This window comes from Dipteris shenzhenensis, chromosome 7 (genome assembly GCF_047967505.1).
Source record: "Dipteris shenzhenensis isolate YYH24624 ecotype China chromosome 7, Dip_SZ_1.0, whole genome shotgun sequence".
NCBI classification, from domain to species: domain Eukaryota; kingdom Viridiplantae; phylum Streptophyta; class Polypodiopsida; order Gleicheniales; family Dipteridaceae; genus Dipteris; species Dipteris shenzhenensis.
Window position 1 is genome coordinate 18,239,403 of NC_141602.1, and position 19,295 is coordinate 18,258,697.

At 45.0% G+C, this 19,295-nt stretch overlaps 1 protein-coding gene across 2 annotated transcripts in view; it reads right to left on the reverse strand.

Moving 5' to 3' along the window:
- LOC147900036 (uncharacterized) overlaps nucleotides 1-7,286 on the reverse strand; it is a 32,975-nt gene extending 25,689 nt beyond the window's left edge. Inside the window, exons 1-4 of one of the 2 annotated variants that reach the window (XM_087377460.1) lie at nucleotides 6,900-7,286; nucleotides 6,077-6,234; nucleotides 5,708-5,974; nucleotides 5,430-5,605 (exon numbers count right to left, since the gene is read on the reverse strand). In XM_087377460.1, coding sequence (XP_087233586.1) covers nucleotides 5,430-5,605; nucleotides 5,708-5,974; nucleotides 6,077-6,234; nucleotides 6,900-7,134 — 836 coding nt within the window. In that variant the 5' untranslated portion in view covers nucleotides 7,135-7,286. Of the gene's footprint in view, nucleotides 1-5,429; nucleotides 5,606-5,707; nucleotides 6,235-6,899 lie in introns of both variants that reach the window. The other variant, XM_087377459.1, reaches the window with a different exon arrangement.
- Nucleotides 7,287-19,295: the final 12,009 nt, after the last annotated feature.

Consider the following 19,295-nt stretch of genomic DNA (forward strand, 5'->3'; position numbering starts at 1 on the left):
CCGTTCCCACGGTGGTCTTTCAAGGTAAGAAGGAGGGCGACTTCTCAAATCAAAAGAAGGCGCTCATTCGAGCGTATAGCACAGCTAACGGACATCAGTTTATTGTCCTGTTCGATATGGGGAGTTTAGAAGATGCCATCTCCCCTCAACTTGTCAAGACAGTGGGGTGCACCTTCGGGCCTCACGAGCTTGCAGTGGACGGGTTCACGCCCGGCTTGCGCACACACATCACATATAAGGCCATCCAGTTCACTTTTTCAGTTCAGAAGGCCATGTTTACGTGGGATTTTATATTGACTCCTTTGATGGGGTGCGACATGATCCTCGGGATTCATTGGTTCTGTGAGCATGTTCCAATGCCTGATTGGCGGTAGGACACCTTCACGATTGTGGAAGGTTTACCTGAGCCGCCGTGATACGCGGTGATCGGAGCATACCAGGGATTCCATTAATCTCTCATATTCAAGTAGGTCGTGCCGCCGGCAAGGGTGCCATGTGTGCACTTGTCTATGTCCAGTGCCAGATCAATGCAGTTCAAGGCGCTCCTCCGATGGGGCAAGCAATGGTGGATCTACTCCATAAGTTCAAAGACATCATGCTCCGGGACGATCTGCCACCCCGGCTACCTCCCAACCGACCAGAAGACCATCGCATTGACCTACTTCCGGACTCGACACCTCCAAGTAAGTTCCCTTATCGACTTTCAAAGTCTATGGAGGGGGAGTTAGAGCAGCAATTGTCTCAGTTACTGCGCGCAGGGTTTATTAGACCTTCTTCTTCGCCTTTTGCTGCACCCATTCTATTTGTGGCAAAGAAGGATAAGTCCGCACGACTATGTGTCGACTACAGAGCACTCAACAAGCTTACGGTAAGCAATAAGTTTCCTATGCCTCGCATCGAGTACATCTTGGAAAGACTCAATAGTGCAAGATTTTTTTAAAAGATTGACCTCAAGAGTGGCTACCATCAAGTCCGGATTTTTAAAGCTGACATCCCAAAGACAGCTTTTCCAACTGAGCGAGCTCATTACGAGTTCGTCATCATGTCCTTTGGTCTAAAGAATGCACCACCAACATTCAACAAGATGATGTCCCGGGTATTCGCAGAGTATATTGGGAAGTGCCTATTCATCTTTCTCGATGATATCCTTATCTTTTCCGCGACAGCCGAGCAGCACACTAAGGATGTGCGATGTGCCCTACAGTTATTATGTGATAATCAGCTATATCTCAACGCAAAGAAAAGTGAATTCGGATTGCTGGAAATTCAGTATTTGGGCTACATCATTAGTGCTCAAGGGATTCGATCACAAGTTGGGCTGTCCCCACGACGGCCCAGGAGATCTGATCCTTTGTGGGTTTGTGTCAAGCATACAGCTCGCACATGGAGTGTTTCTCGACATACGCAACCCCTCTTACAGATTTACTCAAGGGAGTAAAGACACGCAGACAAAAAGTTCAAGTCACACGCAAAGCTTTGCAGGCCTTCCACGACTTGCAACGGTTGGCCACAACAGCACCAGTTATGAAGATCGCCTCTTGGGATGATCCATTTCTAGTAATGTCGCCATAGGGGCAGTTTTACAGCAAGAAGATAGGCATGTGGCATACTACAGCAGAAAGCTTAACGATGCCGAAAAGAACTATTCAGTGTATGATAGAGAGCTCCTCGGTGTCATCCAAGCATTAAAACATTGGAAGCCTTTCCTACACGGATGGACTTTCACGGTGAAGACAGATCACCAAGCCAGCCCTTAAGTGGCTTCAGACAATGCCTAGTACGCAATGGAGTGATCGACAGCAACAGTGGAGTCAGATATTCCAGCAGTTTGGGAGAATGATCGAGTACGTTCCTCGCAAAAACAACCCCGTTGCAGACGCTCTCAGTCGGAAAGGTTCCATCCAGACCATTGAGCAGGCCACTGTGCTCGAAATCAAAGAAAAGATCTTGATAGCATGAAGGCACAGTATGCGGAGTCAGCAGAGTTTTACACGCAGTTCCGGTTAGCCATGACACTTGCTCCAAGCCATTACTCATTAGAGGATGGTTGACTTTTCTATAAGAAAAGGTTATGTGTACTCAAAGACAAACAACAGGTGCTTCTTCATGATGCCCATGACGCCCTTACCGGTGGTCATAGAGGTATCAACGGGACTTTGGAGAAGTTGGAGCGCTATTTCTATTGGCAAAAGATGCGAAAGGACGTATACGGCTATGTGCAGAATTGTCAAATATGCCGAAAGGTCAAGGCTTCCGACAAGAAAGCGGCAAGCTTACTTATGCCATTGCCAATCCCCGACGGTCCTTTTCAGGACATAGGTATGGATTTCGTGGGGCCACTTCCAACATCCGCAGATACGCGTAATACTCAATGTCTTACTATTGTTTGTCGCTTTAGTAAATATTGTATGCTCATTCCCTGCAAACAAACCGCCAGCGCTGAAGATGTAGCTCGTTTGTTTATCAAGTATTGGTATCCCATTGGAGGGTTGCCAAAGACCATCACATCCAACAGGGACTCAAAGTTTACGTCTAACTTTTGGCGAGCCTTGTTTGATGATTTTGGTACTAAGCTGCAAATGTCCAGCGCTTTCCATCTGCAATCGAACGGCGAGACGGAAAAGTATAATGGTATGGCATTTGGTATTTTGAAATCATATTGTCATGATGCTCAAGGAAAGTGGGAGCAGTTTCTTCCGCTTGTGCGGGCCGTTCTGAACGATATCTATTCTTCGAGTATTGGTCGCACACCTTATGAAGAATCAATGGTAGAGATTACGGAGTCCGTGAAAGGCCGCATCGCCAAAGCTCAAGCATCGTATACGCACCAGGCTAACAAGTCCAGACGAGATGTCTAGTATAAAGAGGGTCAATGGGTGTATTTACGCATTATCAAGCAAAGATTGAAGCAGGTGGGCAAGCGATGCCCTAAGCTATCCTTTAGGAGCTTCGGACCATTTCCTATTATTCAAAAGATCAACGATGTCTCAATGAAGTTACGCCTACCAGACAGTTGGACTATGCACAACGTGTTCCATGTAGCTTGGTTGAAGCCATATTTTGGACCTCCTCTTTCAGAGATTTCCGACGAGCAACAACCTGAAGTTCTTGATGAAGCCGAAGTTTTGCAGCCAGAACAGATCCTTCTTCATAAATTCAAGCATGGGTCAAGACGCAGGATCCGTGAGTTTTACACTAAGTTTCGTGATCGAGGTACCCATGAAGCAGTGTGATTGGACGAAGATTTTTTCCAGGAGTTTCCCCAGATATGGGCGAACTACTTGAAAGCAATGAACCAACCGCCAAGTTAAGGAGGGAATGTCACATGCACCCCTGCACTTGGGTGCAAGGTGACACACTGGCTACATCAACAAGTGCATTATAGTTCCCAGATAGGAGATTGTCGTATGCATTGTGTGACCCCTTTGTGAGCCCTTGTCCAAAGACAGTCAGGCACAAGCTACATAGGTCAGTCTCTTAGCCTTAGGTCAAGTCAGTAATTCAGTTGTTGTTCACTAGTACCCACTGGAGAATGGTAGGTTAAGTGTTTCCATCTTATAGGTTAGGTCTTAGCCTAGGTTCGGAGCCTTAGCCTAGGTTAGGAGCCCCTTTAGGGCCCCCAAAGGTTAGACAGGTAAGCAGAGAAGGCAGCCTGCAAAGGCTATATACCTAGAAGAATCCAAGCTCATTCCCAAACTCATCCTCTAAAAACACAACATAGTGTAGTTTCAATCTCACGATAGTCACTCATAAGATTGAAAACCATAAACTCCATCACGCATAGCAGGGACTAGCTACTATGACATCCCCACTGACATCATCAGCGCCCAACAATGGGTGTAGACCATAGTATAAAAGTATACTCTCACACATACAAATCCACACACCCACACATACTTGAGCATCCATTTATACAAAGTCTTCGCACTGAGTTTCTGTCGGCACTCCGAAGGTGAAGGGCAAACTCAACCATGACGAAGGCTAGCACTAAAGGAGAAGGCTAATCAAAAAGTAGTCCAAATCTCTTCATTCAAGCTACAACTACTTGTGAAGTCTAAACAATTTCAGTTTAGTCTCTCCCAAACGAGCATCTAAATCTAAATCTAGCCGATAGGGCAACGCACCATTTCAGATAGAAAGAATTATCGCAATACCAGCAGCCGCAACTTGGACGATTAGCGGACATGCAGGACATGAATATACCTAGATGAATCCAGGATCATTCCCAAACTCATCCTCTAAAAACACAACCTAGAGTTTTTGCAGGCTGCCCAAAAACTCCCCTGGCAAATGAGCCAAGGCGGGCTTTTATAGGCTGGTTGTAGGCCACCCAGTATATAAAACAGACCGACTCAATCGGCTGTTTACAGACTGGGTTGGCTCAGTTCCAGCCCTATAAAAGGGCCCCTTGGCTGCCCTCTTTCCTCATTCAGTGCTCCTGCCTTCAGCTCTCCTACAGCTCCACTTCAGCCTCCTTGTGCAGCGCCTGAGATCCTCAGATCTGGACCTGCTCTAGCCTCAATCCCTTGGCCATCAGTTCAGCCTGATCTGAAGGTGACCACGCAGCACAACAGTCGGAGGTTTGGACCAGCAAACAGAGAGAGGTTTGGACACTGTTTCCTCAGCTTTCTCAGCTCTCTTTTACAGTTTACACAGCTCGCTCTCAGCTCTATATTTCAGTCATCTCTCAGTTCTCTCATAGGATCTATCACTCCTAGTTTTCACTCTCTCACTCACGCAGTAACCCTACCTTCCGGTAGACAGCACAAGCCTCTTCCTTGCCTTGCAGAAGCATCCTACATCGTCAGTGTGGACAGCATCAAGGTCTCAATATTGGTCGGCGTTGCCTCTCAAGTCTTTGGGTCTGCTATACGTGTGCATAGTGAGCTCTTCAAAAGCGCGTTTCGTGCTCTCTTGAAGAGTGTTCTTTGTATTTCTCAGTTCTCCAAGTATAAAGCAAATTCTCCCCTGATTGGGGAAGGGGGCCCTCAGTGGGTACAGGGACCCAATCGGTTGTCGACTCTACTCTCTCTCTACCCTCCTCTCCTTTCTCTCTCTATGGTAAACAACACTCGTTGCCTCTCAGGTCTTTGGGTCTGCTATACGTGTGCACAGTGAGCTCTTCAGAAGCGCATTCCGTGCTCTCTTGAAGAGTGTTAATTGTATTTCTCAGCTCTCCAAGTGTAAAGCAAATTCTCCCTTGATTGGGGGAGGGGGCCCTCAGTGGGTACAGGGACCCAATCGGTTGTCGACTCTTCTCTCTCTCTACCCTCATCTCCTTTCTCTCTCTATGGTAAACAACGCTCATTCCTCGCTAAGGGTTTAAAGAAGGTCTTGCTGTGAATTACACGATCAGATTTACCGTTGCATGTTACATTGTTCTAGTTGACAATCTGAATGTATATCTCTATAACAATATTTCAGATTACCTGTTAAAATAAGAAGGCTTCTTTAGACCTTTCCACCTGCATTCAGATTCCAGCATCACCTTGCAATCCCAGTCTGACCATATCAAAATTGCAAAATTCTTATCCTTTACACCCTTTTCTTGTAGCCATCTGTCATGCTTATCTAGAGCTTCTACGAGAGCAACACCACTGTCAACCTGACAATATAGAAAACCTGTTAAATTAGGTCCACGGTCCAAAATTTGTATGAAAAAAACAGCGTAAAACAATCCTTGTGTTCCCTTGAAGGTACTACCAACCTGTTTTTGTTGAATGCCAGTGAGCTGCATGCAGAATTCTGTGAGAATCGGGTGATGCACTGGCTTTACATAAGTTTGGAAGAAGGCTTCAAGCTTTAATCCTTGGCAATTTACCAGTACAGCTGGGAACTCAATTATTTCTTGTGGTCTCACGTTCTCCATGTTCTTGTCACACGTCGCCTCAAAGTCAATAACGACTACATAATCAAACTCCTGGGTGATTTTTGTAGGGCTTTGGCCCTTTTGTGCATCAGCACGATTCACATCCTGAGAATTCAGTAAGTCGATTGAGTTATTTATCATCATATCATCTGTTTGCATACACTTGGTTTCCTGTGAATTCCCCAAGGGTGAAAAACTAGTTGAGACCTTTTGTGCAATGTGTGAGTCAACGACCCCCGTTGAACCTGTAAGTTGGCCTCCAGATTGAACACAGAATCCAGAAATCTGACATTCCGTTTGGTTCAACATGGACCTCCTTATATGGAGACGTTGAAGCGCCTTTTCACGGTTCCTTATCATTCGTGCTGACATGGCATAGCATAAATACCAAAAGTTAACGTTAAAACAGCCATACAACTTGAGGTACACATGGACAGCATTGAGAATTTGAACAAGGCAAAAGCAGCCTCAACCCTAATCCAGCCACAGCCGCTAACCTAAATCAACCAATTGTACATACAAGAGAGATGAGCAGTCCGTCTGAAATGTACCTTAACATTTAAAACAGCACCATGCGCATTGATGTATTCCTAGAAGTCCAGCAAAAAGACCAAGACTTTGTCATTAACTACAATTATTTGCGGTTTCTCGATTGGATTTCAATCGCTAATGTTTGCAGCGCGGGATATTCTTGTCAAAGCACAAAACTCAACCCACAGAAACAATTGCAAAGGCCATTGCAAAACATGTGCTACTTCAGCATGACAAGCTTGCAGATTCACCTCAAAGGACATCCGTGCTTGTTCAAAATTACATATTACTCCAGGACAATACGCAATTACGCCGTCAAAATCAGCAATGGCAAAGGGCAATTTCTTTCTCATTGTCACGCACGTTAACAAATTGCAATGCGACCCAACACGCAGGAGTGCAAAACATCCACCTCGTCAAAAGGGCGATGGCAAAAGGCATCGCGTTCTTTCAAAAAACCAATCTTGCAGCAATGTGAAGAGAAGAGACGCAAATCTACCTTTTTGAGCCTCGTCGATCATGGGAGGGGGGCAGAGGCCGCGGCTGACGATGGGACGCTCGAGAAGGGGGCCTGAGGCAGCTGCTTGGACCGCTGCGGGATGGCAACAAGGGTGCAAGCTCCAGAGATGCTCGTGAGTTCTTGTAGAAGGCCGTATCATTGCTGCTAAACGGGACCTGGCTTGAAGCTTAGGCCTGAAGAAACCAGATTGTCTTGCACTCAGAAGAAACTGCATTCATCATCATCATCAGAGAGCAAGGTGGTAGTGGCCTGCTTCAAATTGGAAGGCGTGAAAGGAGGATATGGGTCGAGAGAGCAACATCTTGCACGGTGAATCGCCTCGATGTAAAAGAGCATTGGGTTGGGTTTAGTTGGACTCGAACATGCTTGTTCCTCAAGAAAAAGCAAGAAGTACAAAAAGCCTATGAGGACTTAGCTTTTACAAACAAGATTGAACCAGGTTCAACTCGCCTGCCTTGTAGTTTTTCTTTTCTGTCACGACAACATGTTCTCTCAGGTGCTGAGCACTGGAAATGTCTCACATGCATGCACAAGCGAGAGGCAGATCGGGCGACATATGGAACGTGCGAGTTATCCTGCAAAAGGGAACTCAAAAAATAAAGCCCCCAAAAATAATTTTCTCTTTGGTTGCAGGCCAAAAACACCTCTCTCGACTTGCTTTAAAACACAACATAAAGCACGCCCTGGTCCGAGTGCATGTGTGTTGAATGTGTTTGTGCTCGATCACTAGCCCCAGGGCAATCTTGTGCCCACTTGGTCCAGGGCGATTGGCCCCTATAGGGTCAGGTTGAGGGGTGAGTAAAAGGTGAGTTGGGGGAGGAAGCGGGGGGAGGGGGTGATACAACACAAAAAGCACATGAGGGATGCATATATAAGCACATGAAGACTCCTTCAAAGCAGAGTGGAAAGCACATAAAAAGCATATGACTGTATAAGAAAGCACACTATTTCAAAGTACATAAAAGGAGGTTAGGTGCTCTGATCTTAGCTCCAAAGTCTTCAGTTGGGTTCAATTGGATTGGGATACACCAAGATAGCACAAGTGCATGTGGGCGCTCCTCGAGTGGTAAGCGGCGCTTATGGATGCACAGGGGAAGCAAACTATTTTTTTAAGTGCGTTGGCTATTAAAAGACAATTGGTAAAAGCATGTAGAATGATCTTCATAAAGCAACCCAACTTAATAAACATATGGAAATTCACAAAGAGAATCCATTTAAGTATTGGAGTGGAAAGTGCGAATGGAGGACGTGGCTCAAGAAGAACATCTTGGATGGTGAATCACCTCGATTGGGTTGGCTTGGTTTGACACACAATTTCTAGTACTTAGATAAAACATGTTGGGTGGCTCATTGCAAAACTCCCGTTATGGATGAGGCTTTCCAAGTGGAATCCGAATGTTTTCCCTCTTTGTCTATTATGCAGATTTAAGAAAGAGATGCACTATCATATACTGTGGGAATGCAATAGAGTGCGGACAGTGTGGAGTAAAATAGGCCAGTGGTCCTATAATGATGACATTGTTTTCAAAATTACATGGAAGCTTGCACTGTTGGGGGACGAAGGTAAGCTTAATGATGCTACTTGGGATGTTGGCAGCTGATCCAAGCGATTACTCTGCGCTCTATTTGGAAGGTTCATAATAAGATGCTCTTTAAAAAGATTTAGAGAGATGCATGCATGTTGGAGGAGTTCGTAGAGAACTTAAGGGTTACAATGAGATTCTATGCAAAAAAATCAAGCTTACTTAGCAATCATGAGAAGAAATCAGATTAGACCCTAGGCCTATCTTATAGTTTTCCTTCCTAATACAGGAGGCTATATTTTCTCTACTTTTTTTCCATACTCCTAATAAAATTTTGGATCTTTTATTTGCCCCCCCAAAAAAAAAAACTGTTGGTTGGGGCACTCCTAGAAAAGGCAAGTGTGTAGGTCTCGACGGTGACTTACGTGTTGTGGGGATGTTGAAGAGATGCTGATGGAGCCTCCACTCCAGAGATCCAAGCTACTCCTTGTGAGAGCAATGCAAGGCACGAGTCGTCTGCAAGTGTCACTCAAGCGGCCTCCGGATTGTTTCCACGAGAGAAAGAGGGAAGGGGGAGAGGGGAGAAGAGAGGGGAGAAGGGAGGGAGAAGGAAAAGGGAAGAGAAGAGTGAAGGGGGATGGAGTGGCAAACACAAGGGCACTACAATGGAAACAAAAGAACACCCAAAACACTCTTGGAAGAGAAGAGGGAGCTTGTATTCAAACTTGTGCAAACAACAATGAAGACTAAAGTCAACACTTTGGCCTTTTATACATGTCACCTTTTGACGAGAGGGCCAACCCTTTTCCTTTTAGCACTCTCCCTCTCTTTACAATAAAAGGCTCTTGGGCCCATAGGGTGCCAAGGCATATTGCTATTCTTTCCATCTCTCCCTACTAGCAGAAATAGCGCTTGTGTTAACCATATAAGAGCACTTGGGACAAACCCAGCATTAGGAGGTGTTCCTAACCAGCCCCCAAATAGCACTTTTGTTAGCCTCGCGCCTCCAAGGCTTGGGCTATTTGGGGCTCAAACTCCCTGAATGCCCTCAAGCCTTAAGCCATTTGTGGTTCAAGCCCCATGTACGAGGCTCAAAACTTGGAGTGGTGAGGCTTAACTCCCATGAGACACTTAACCGCAGCTGCAACTGGAACATACAACCTGTGCATGTTGCCTGCACTCTTTGGCCTTGGGGTATTAACTGCTCAAACATATAATCTGTGCACGTTGCCTGCACTCTTTGGCCTTGGGGTATTAGCTGGAACATAAAATTTGTGCACGTTGCCTACAATCTTTGGCCTTGGGGTATTTGGGATTGAAACTCCCTGAGCTTGTACTATACTCCTTCCATGGTTGTATCCGTTGAAGTAAATCATGAAGCCTAATCACCTCTAATCATTGATTACCTTGCATTCGACAACTGTACTCTATGGATGTTAGCATGCCCCCCTTCTTGTTGCTGATCTGCCCTCGGGTCAGCCACATTGGAGGAGGTGTTGTGTGGTGAGGATTTTCTATAGGATTGCATAGCAGTCCAACTATTGTGGAGTGAGCCGAGTGAGGTATGAGCGATACTTCCACAAATGGGTGGCGTGCATATCCTCATACGTGTAGATGTGGTGTTCGTGGACACGGAGGTAGAGGCAGAGGTCCTAAAATTGCGTAGGACCAATGTCAGGATTGAAGACAATTTGTTGTGTTAGATTGTGTAAGCGATCGTTGATGGGGCGACTGTGTGCGGGAAGATCGCGGAGGAGTAAGAGGAGGAGGTTGAAGTGGACCGCTGCGAGACGACGGTGGGATCGGGTACTGAGTCGTACGTGTCGTTGAATGACTGGAGGTGAAGCAAAATCCCTCTTGGGTCATCTCTTTGGGGAAGTTGTACTTTGGCAAGTTGTACAACATATTGGGGTCCTTTTGCAGGAGCTCTCTGAATTCTGCCCAAGTCCATCACCGCTCCATTGGCATATACAGGGGGTGGATTCAACGATCGACGTGGCACTGCAGTAGTATCGCGAAAATTTCTCCAGCTTTAAGAAGGGAAGGTGCCAGCGTGGCTGTAGATTAGCATCTGCATCGATCGCAGGGACTGGGGCATCGAGGGCGAGGTTGTATCCTCCTCTTGTGTGCTTTGGATGCACGTGTCGCCAGTTGTCAAAGGACTAGGTGATGAATTGTGTGAGGGGGCACACCTCTAAGATTTCATAGAGATGGAGGTGGGAGCCCTCAAGTTGGCGCTTCCAATGGTGCATAAGCGCACTGTCGAGTAGCTCTTGAAATGACTGCAAGTCGGGGCCCTACAGGACATTCTCTTGCGGGGAGGAAGGAGCGGGCGGAGCATCGTCATCTGCAATGAGCATGGGCTCTGGCTTTGCTGTGCCTCCTGGCATTGTCTCTTCGACTGCCTGTACAAAATTGGCTGCTTTGAGCAATGTGTTGAAGGCCTCGTCAAGAAGGTCGACCGGAGCAGTAGAGAAGATGGACAGGGAGGTCCCATGTTGTGCAGTGGTTGGTTAGAGGTGTTGGAAGAATACTTGGGTAGTGTTATTCGAGGGAGGGGAGGTTAGGTGGCTTGTTGGCTGGGTTGGGCGGGATCTAAAGCAGGTATTTTAGCAGGTGGGGCAGTAGAATTAAATAGGGTGACGGCTTCTTGGCCTTCTTCCTCGATGAATTCCTTGGGGTATGCCACATGAATTGTTTCAAAATTGCTCACCAAGGACTCAAGTGAGTCTTGGAGAACTTGTAGCACCCTGTTGAAGAGGATTATTATGCCGAAGGGGTTGTAAGTGGTGGACTGGAATGCTGTAAGGTGCCCTTGAGATTGGATTGTAGAGGCTTGGCCATAGGTTTGCATCCAATCAATGTCTGCTTGTTGTAGACTTTCGAGGGTGCAGACCCACGGCATGAGTTCCTCGGGCTTTGCGATTTACATCACTTTATCATCCATTGGATAATTAAGGGACTTCATGATGATGGCAACACCAGGCCTGGAAATTGAGAAGGATAGGATGGGCGGCTAGAGTCTAGAGGTCAGAGGGGCGCAAGAGAGAGAGAAAAGTGGGTTGGAGATCTAAAGAAAAATATGACATGGCTAGGATGGGGCGGCATTGGTCGGGGTTACGGCGGAGGATTGTTTGGAGGGCGTTAGGAGGGAGTGGAGCTATGAGGTATAGGTGGAAGATGAGGTTTTGTGCATGGAGTGCATTGTATTGCATTTGTAGTGTTTGGGGGATGGTGCGTGGTGCGAGTGTGTAAGTGGCGAGCCCCCTGTACATCCAAAACTCCTGTTGCTCCCAGTCTTCCAAACCTAAGTCTTCAGATTGACCAGGGGCACACTATCATTCATTCTCTTCTTGGAGGGACACTGTCAGTGCCCGTTCTTGTGCTAGGAGATCCTATAGTGATTGGATATGTCACTCTTGGTTCTCCTGTGTCTTGGTGTACTGCACCTCTATCTGTGCCTTTTGTCCAATGTGATTTGTAGGCCAGACTCCGCCTTGTTGACCTGGTCCATGAGAGTTTGGACCAGGGATTTGCTTGTGGCAAGGTCATCTTTGAGTTTTGTTAGAGCCATCTCGAGCTCTTCAGCTTTAGTTATGTCTGAAGGAGATTTGCTGAGAGCTATGAGACCTGTTCATGTCTCCTTTGCAAAATCGTGTGTGCCACCTGTGAAAGCTATGCCATGGCTTTGAATAAGTGTTGTTCCATCAAGTCCGCACGCGAGAGTTGCTCAGCTGACATATGGCTATAGCCACCTGGTGCCCTAAATCGGGGTGCACTGCAAAATTGTAAAGCCTCTACTAGGCTTTCCCATGGAGAGGAGGAGGTGCCAATGGGCGAAGGATGTGGTCTCTTAGGCTGTTGTGGAGACCGAGACATAGGGCACAACGGGAGTAGCCAGCGTGGCTTTGGCCCTTGGATGGAGGCCAATGGTGACCGTTTTGTCACCTGGGAGGTCCTCGATTAGTATGGGCTCCTGGTGAACCTGTTTGCCCTTATTCTGAGGTTTCGCCTGCTAGAGTCGCAATTGTCAGCTTGTGAATTCTTGCATTTGGTGGTCCTCGTATTGCGCGAGCAACTGGCTTGGGTCTGGTTGCACAAGGCGGCCAATTGGAGTGGCGCTAGCCTCTGTCCATGCTCGCTTGGGGTTGACCTTTGTCTCTTCTGGCCCTATCTAAACTAGCCCCATGGCAGATTTTTTGGCCAACCCATAGCCGTATGCTGCTGCAGCAAGTAGTATAGAATCGGCATGTAGAGCATTGGGTTGCTGATTACTTCCCTGTGCGTCTTGAGGTCATCCCTCATCTTGTTGCAAAATAGTCTGTCCAATTTGTAACTTGGGGCTCCACCAAGCACAGCAAGAAATTGGGCACGATGGACTGACGGCGGTCTGTGTGCTTTACTTGTGTTAGCCATTGCAAGACTCTTGCCGGTCTTTCCAGCTCTGGCTTGTGAATGGCAGTGAAGTGGATTTGGCCTTTGCTCTTCTGTCAGTCGTAGTGGTAGACCATGCTAAGGGCTTCCAACTTCTTCTTTGTTGCATATTTTTTGCCGACGACTGGAGACCGAAGGCAGCCCATACCACATCTTGATTGAGTTGGTAGGTGTGGGGAGTGCTTGTTGCATCTCGCAGGATGCCCACATTTGTGTTGTTGTTGTATGCCTGGAGGAACTCTCTTAAGAGTTTCATATCCAGGTGGCACGGAAGGAGTTCTGCCACTCTGTTGAGGCTTGCAATTCTTAGTGCAGCCTGCACCTCTAGCTCCTTAAGTGCTGCATAGGTTGCCGATGTATGGTAATGGAGGGTATAATTGTGACCCTCAGGCGAAGCGCGAGTGCATGCGCCTAACTCCTGGAGCCAGGCTTCTCTGAGCGACGATTGCAATTGGGAGCGCATGACCTTGTATTTGCCTTCTGTGGGGGCTGAGGTGCGCTTTCTTGATCTCGAGGGGGGCGTGCCTACCACTGTCGCACCCTCTTGGGTGGCGTGTCTATTGAATACTTCCTCCTTCAAAGGGCATACGGATTGTTGCCAAAGGCATGCTTTGAGAATCTGAGGGGCCAGTGGCCTGTGGAATAGGGCAGGGGTAGAGTTCCAACTCAGTTTCGAATTCGAAGAGTAGCGAAGGCCATTTTATGTTGGTCTTGCGGGATGATAGACACTTGGTTGTAACCCGAATATCCGTCTAGGAAGCTATAGGCTTCCTTTTCGGCTACCCTTTCTAGAACATGTTCCATGAATGGCAAGGGGTAGTGGTCACATCTAGTGGCAACGTTAACTTTTTTCAAATCCACGCATACTCTAATTTTTCCATTTTTCTTTAGGACTGTCACGATGGGTGATACCCAGTCCGTATGCTCAATCTCGTAGATGAATCCTGCATCTATGAGATTCTAGATTTCCTCCCTCACTATGAGTGAGTATTTGGGATTCATAGGGTAGGGGTGTTTGACATACCAGTCTGGCATCGTCTAGCATGGGGATTGTGTGTTGCACTACTTGCACCCCTTTCATGTCGATGTACTTCTAGGCCATGCAATCTTTGTACTCTTGTAGGAGAGATGTTAAAGCGTTCTCCTCATTGGGGGTGAAATCATCGACGATGACGAACACGAGTTGGGGGTCTTGCCCTTTCGAGGCTAGGTTTACCTCCTTGACTAGGGCTAGCCCCCTTGGGAGCACCCGTCTTCCAAAGACCTTTTGGCTTGTTGGTATAAGATCTTGCGATTCTCAATCGTGTAGGCCTTGTAATGGGCTGGTACCTACCGTAGGTCCTCTTTTTCTTCAGCCTCCTCCTTTCTTTCTGCCGGCGGAGCAGTGGTCCTTTTGGACTTAGCTGAGCTTTTGGATACAGGGAGTTTCGAACCTGAAAAGGGCTCTTCCATTGCGCTTATAGAACCGATGGGGGAGGTTATCTTACTCACCCTAGCTCCCCAATTGGAGGAGAACTCATGGTGAGCAGTCATGGCACATATGATAGCCAGTGGAGATCAGATTTTACCCTTATGGCTCCCTTGCTTACCTCTCGGGGTTTGAGCATGTGAAATATTCTTAGGGGAACCATCGGGGTCAGACCCTTGAGCTCTGGGGTGGTGACCTGGACCCTATTCTCTCTGGGACATCTATATTGGTGCCTAAGATGTGCATCCAATTTTGAGAGAATTCCGGCTTGGGAAGAGGTGCATACCAGAATTCATCAGACTCCTTTTCATCCTCTTCCCTGTCACAAGGTTGGAATAGCTTCACGAAGGTGGTTCGGGCAGTGGTGTCGGATTCTGCGGTGAAAAGGTGTCCCAACAATGGGTGGGCCTTGTAGGTGTGCAAGTCCACTCGCATGATTTGCTCCTCATGCTGCAAGTAGATGTTATCTCAGTATGCCAGTCGTGCATGAGCCCGGACATTCGTAAGAAGGGCCTACCTAGGATAGCTTCATATCCCAACTACCGAGTGAAGTCCATGACTACAAACCTAAAGGGGTACGTGAATCCAAATACCTTAATATTTATGCATGTAAGCACTCCCAAGGGCTCGACAATTCCTCCATCAGATAGCTTATATTCCAAGAGTGCAACATTGAGTTCATTGGAAGTAGAATACCACACAATTGGCACAATGATTTCTTGGCACTTGAAATTCAACGTATTAATGTTGCTACAAAAATTCACCCAAACATATTCACAGTGAATGAGCAATAGTCTATATCAAGAGGAACAAACATTAGCCAATGTATGAAAACTTTGGGAAGTTTGTCGTCTAATATATCTTCAACTTTGAATGAGATGGAAAGCCAAATTTCAAAATTTTAGAACTGTTAAAAGCCAATCTAGAGAGCTCAAATAAGCATACTTTGAGTGAAAGCCACTAACCATTTACTTCCTCAAGAGATGAGCTTAAATGTATCATGTTGATATTGCAAAAGGGAAAAATGCAAGACAAATACCATGAATTAACTTGGAAATGTAAATAAAGAATATGTTTCATTTACATGAAATATGGGCAAAAGTGAAATATCATGACTTTGCTACAGAAATTATATACTTGAGCCAAGTACATCACTGCATACTCTTTCTAGAATCACCTCTTTAGGAATCCATCATGAGACATAAGGCTTAAATGAAATATTCACAAGTCTCCATAGTTGACCTTTCCCCATTTCACCCAACATTCCTTGGTACAGACACTCACTCCCGCTCCCCCATCCAGGATGGCATCAACCTTTTGGTGTTGATAGATTATGGGGATAGCGGTGTTCGTGTCATCACCCTTGAAGTACTGGCCTAGCTTGTTGATGGGAAGCTTGGGTTGGTTCTACCCCTTTTCTTGTGATGATTGGTTGGGCTTAGGGCTGGTAGGACTAGGGGCAAGAGCGGTCTGTTCATCCAATTGGATAAATTATGCCACAGGATGGGATTTCCTCTTAGCAAGGAGGAGATTGGAATTTTTACCTTTGTCGATAGGAATGTAGCCAACTCGGCACTATCACAGGGTTCTTGTGAAGACTCTCCTTCCATGGATAACATGTCCTTGAAACCGTAAATGTCTCCTTCCTCCTATAGGTTTTGCAACACTAGGTCTTCTTGGAATATTTTCTGCATCAGATCCGAAGCTTCTGATTGATCGAACCTGAAATGTTCCTCTTCCTCCACCCTTTTTGAAACCTTCAGCAATTTCGACCCTTGGTGGCCCATAAGGTAGGTGGGCTGGATAGTATCTGACCCTCTGCTTGCTTTGAGTCACTGCTCGAACTTCTCTTGGTAGTCCCATACCAAGTTTGAGCATCTATGAGGATTACCAAAAAGTGAGCGGAGAAAAGCGAGCAGCCCCAAATAAGCGAGCAAGATTAAATAGGTTTCAAGCGAGCGAGAACCTCATCCAGCATCTTATTCCCCTCAATATCATTGGAACAATTGATGTGATCATAAGCAAATTAAACATATTCCAACAATGAAGGCATGCCTGAAACTCACAACTAACTTCTCTTTCATCCCCATACTATCAATTTGAGTCATTGTGGAGAGGTAGAGACATAACAATACATAAAATTTGCGATAAAAAAAGCAAACACTACTCAGATTGAACATCCACGATAGATCACAAGGTAGAATATATGACTGAAAATATGTAAACATGATCATGTGCTACATATACATATCATGTCTTTTATGCTTGCAGAAGATCATCCATACATTCGATCCAAAAACATGGAAACAGAACTAACTATGTCAAAAGAAAAAAAACACATTTTCATCATAAGGATTAATTTTGCTTAGTGAAAATACCTATGTAATCTGGACAATACCATGCTTTAAAAAACTTAGGGAGCCAAAAAAGGATTTTAGCCCTCCATACTTCTATTATGACCAATGTCTGAATGATAGTTCTATCGGAACTAGAAATGAATGCATCTAACCACTATGTTGAGTGCTCATCCAGTATCCTATAGACTATTATGTTAAACTCAATACATGACCATAAACTCAAACATAAGAGGAGCATGATTCAAGTGAAATAATTGGCCGACACTCTATAACTAGTATCCTACTGCATCTAATGAAAAATATGCACCAGGCATTAACAAGCTTCTATTTCCACCCCTATAAGCAAACTCGTATCCTGTAGTATGAAAACATTGCACTTAATGCATCAATTAAGCCAGTGACTACTCATGATGCACAATCAAACAATCATCAAGGAAAGTCTAGTCAAGCAAGTTGAAGCAAAAAACCAAATATCTATTTGGATCTATGCCGTGGTGTATCTGGCAACCATGAGTAGCAAAAAAACCTATGAAAAAAGCAAAATAGGGATTATGCCACTCTACCATGATCACTTCCATGCTACAAATAAGGGAATACATAGTCGTTTTAGGGTACTTTTAGGGTTCATTCCCAACCACTAAAAAGAGAGCCAATGCTATCTATTTGTATTCATAAAATCTTTATGAACATTATCATGTTCAATATAAGGATAGGAGCCAGCTCAATGGGTAATCTTAAACAAATATAAATACTATTCGCATTTTAACCTTATGCAAAAGCTTTTTTTTAAACACAAAGTAAAACTTCATTATACATATAGATGGGAATCAGGTCACCATTGTAAGTATGTATTTAGTAATTAAGTTGAAAATATTCCCTTAGAAAAATAGCTCAATCAACATAGTACCCATATTATATATCCAAAATTTATAAGATCTCATTCATACCATTAGATTGTTTTCATCACTTGTCATGAGTACTAACCTCAATTGGCATTATGTATTTGGGTCAAAATAGTTTTTAGTATAGGATATAATGGAGCAATACATTTATGTAATATCTAGTGATCATAGTTTCTGATATAGGATAAAATGGAGCATAGAGTAATCTTGTCATTCAAAAATGATAATATACCTTCCTTGACCATATACAAGTATCATGCATTCATAAAAAAAGTTAGTCATAAACTGCAATATAATGTGCCCATAATGCATGTACATTAAATCTTCACATGTTAGAATGTGAGAAAGGGAATAATTTAACTATGAAATCAGGGATCAATGTAGGAAATGGTCTTCTATGCACACATATATGCTAAGGGTCCATCTAATACAATATTGGAAATTGATGTGAGTATAAGTGTATGCATCCATCGATGATGTATATGAGTGTATGCATCCATTTGTGATGTATATTGTTGTACTAATCCATGGTGCTTTACCGCTTGAGTTGTTTGTAGCGCAATTAATCACAACAATGTTGTATTTTTTAAAAGAAAAATGCCATAAAAATTTCATGCTGCAAGACACACAAAAAAAAATGGCATTTGTAGCATTAATCCAAGCATTTCCTACAAGCAATCTCCATCCCTCCCTTTCCTGCTTACTCTTTTGGCCACCTCCACCCTCTTGTTGCCCTTCAAGACTGCCTCTTGCCTCCTCGCCTCCTTGCTTCCTCACCTCCTCACCTCCTTGCTTCTTTGCCTTCTCACCTCCTTGCATCATGCTTGTTGCTGGCAATTCCAAGGCTGTCCCTCCCCTCATTCGCCAGCTCCTCTACTCCTCACATCATCCTTCTCCTCATTTTGGTGTCTCCAATGAATAGCTTGGGGGTCTTGTTTTTGGAGGGGGGAAGCATAAGAATGGCAACACCTTAATGCGCTGTCATTTTTCGTGCTTTTGCCACCCAAAAACAAGACCTGCAAATCCCTTGCTTAAGCTTGAATGAGCCTCTTGATTTTGGGCGTGTTAAGCCATTTTTGACCATCATACCTCCAAAATCAAGAGGCTCATTCAAGCTTAAGTAAGGGCTTTGCAAGCATTGCAAGTCCAGTAAATGAAATCAATCAGATTAGGAATTGGCAAACTCAATTTGGGAATGGTCAGAAATACTTTGCCTTTGAATAATGCCTTAGATCATGGGATGGGGTCCCATGAACTTACTGCATGTGATGACGAATGGTTCTGCCCTCGACTAAAGGTGATGTGTATAGTAGTAAAAGGATAGCTCTCATGGAATCTCTAAGGGGTCTTGATTTTGGCCATGATTTGCACATTCTAGCACTTGAGCCATACATCAATTTCCAACACTTGAGGCATATAGTGGCTTTGCCCACGCAACGTTTCCAGCTGCAATCCAAGCATCAAGCAATCTCATATTCTGTATCCAGAGACATCATGAGGGGTAGAGCCTCTTTTTGGTAGTCTCACTAGCAATATGTATTGAAAAAAAATGTATTCAATTATTATATTCTTCCTTGCTATATGAATGCTCTTAATGCATCCAAATTGTAGAACTACTTCAATACTACTTCTTAGTTATATTGTATAATAACCTCCATATGTATGCTCGTGAGACAACAAAAAGAGACCTG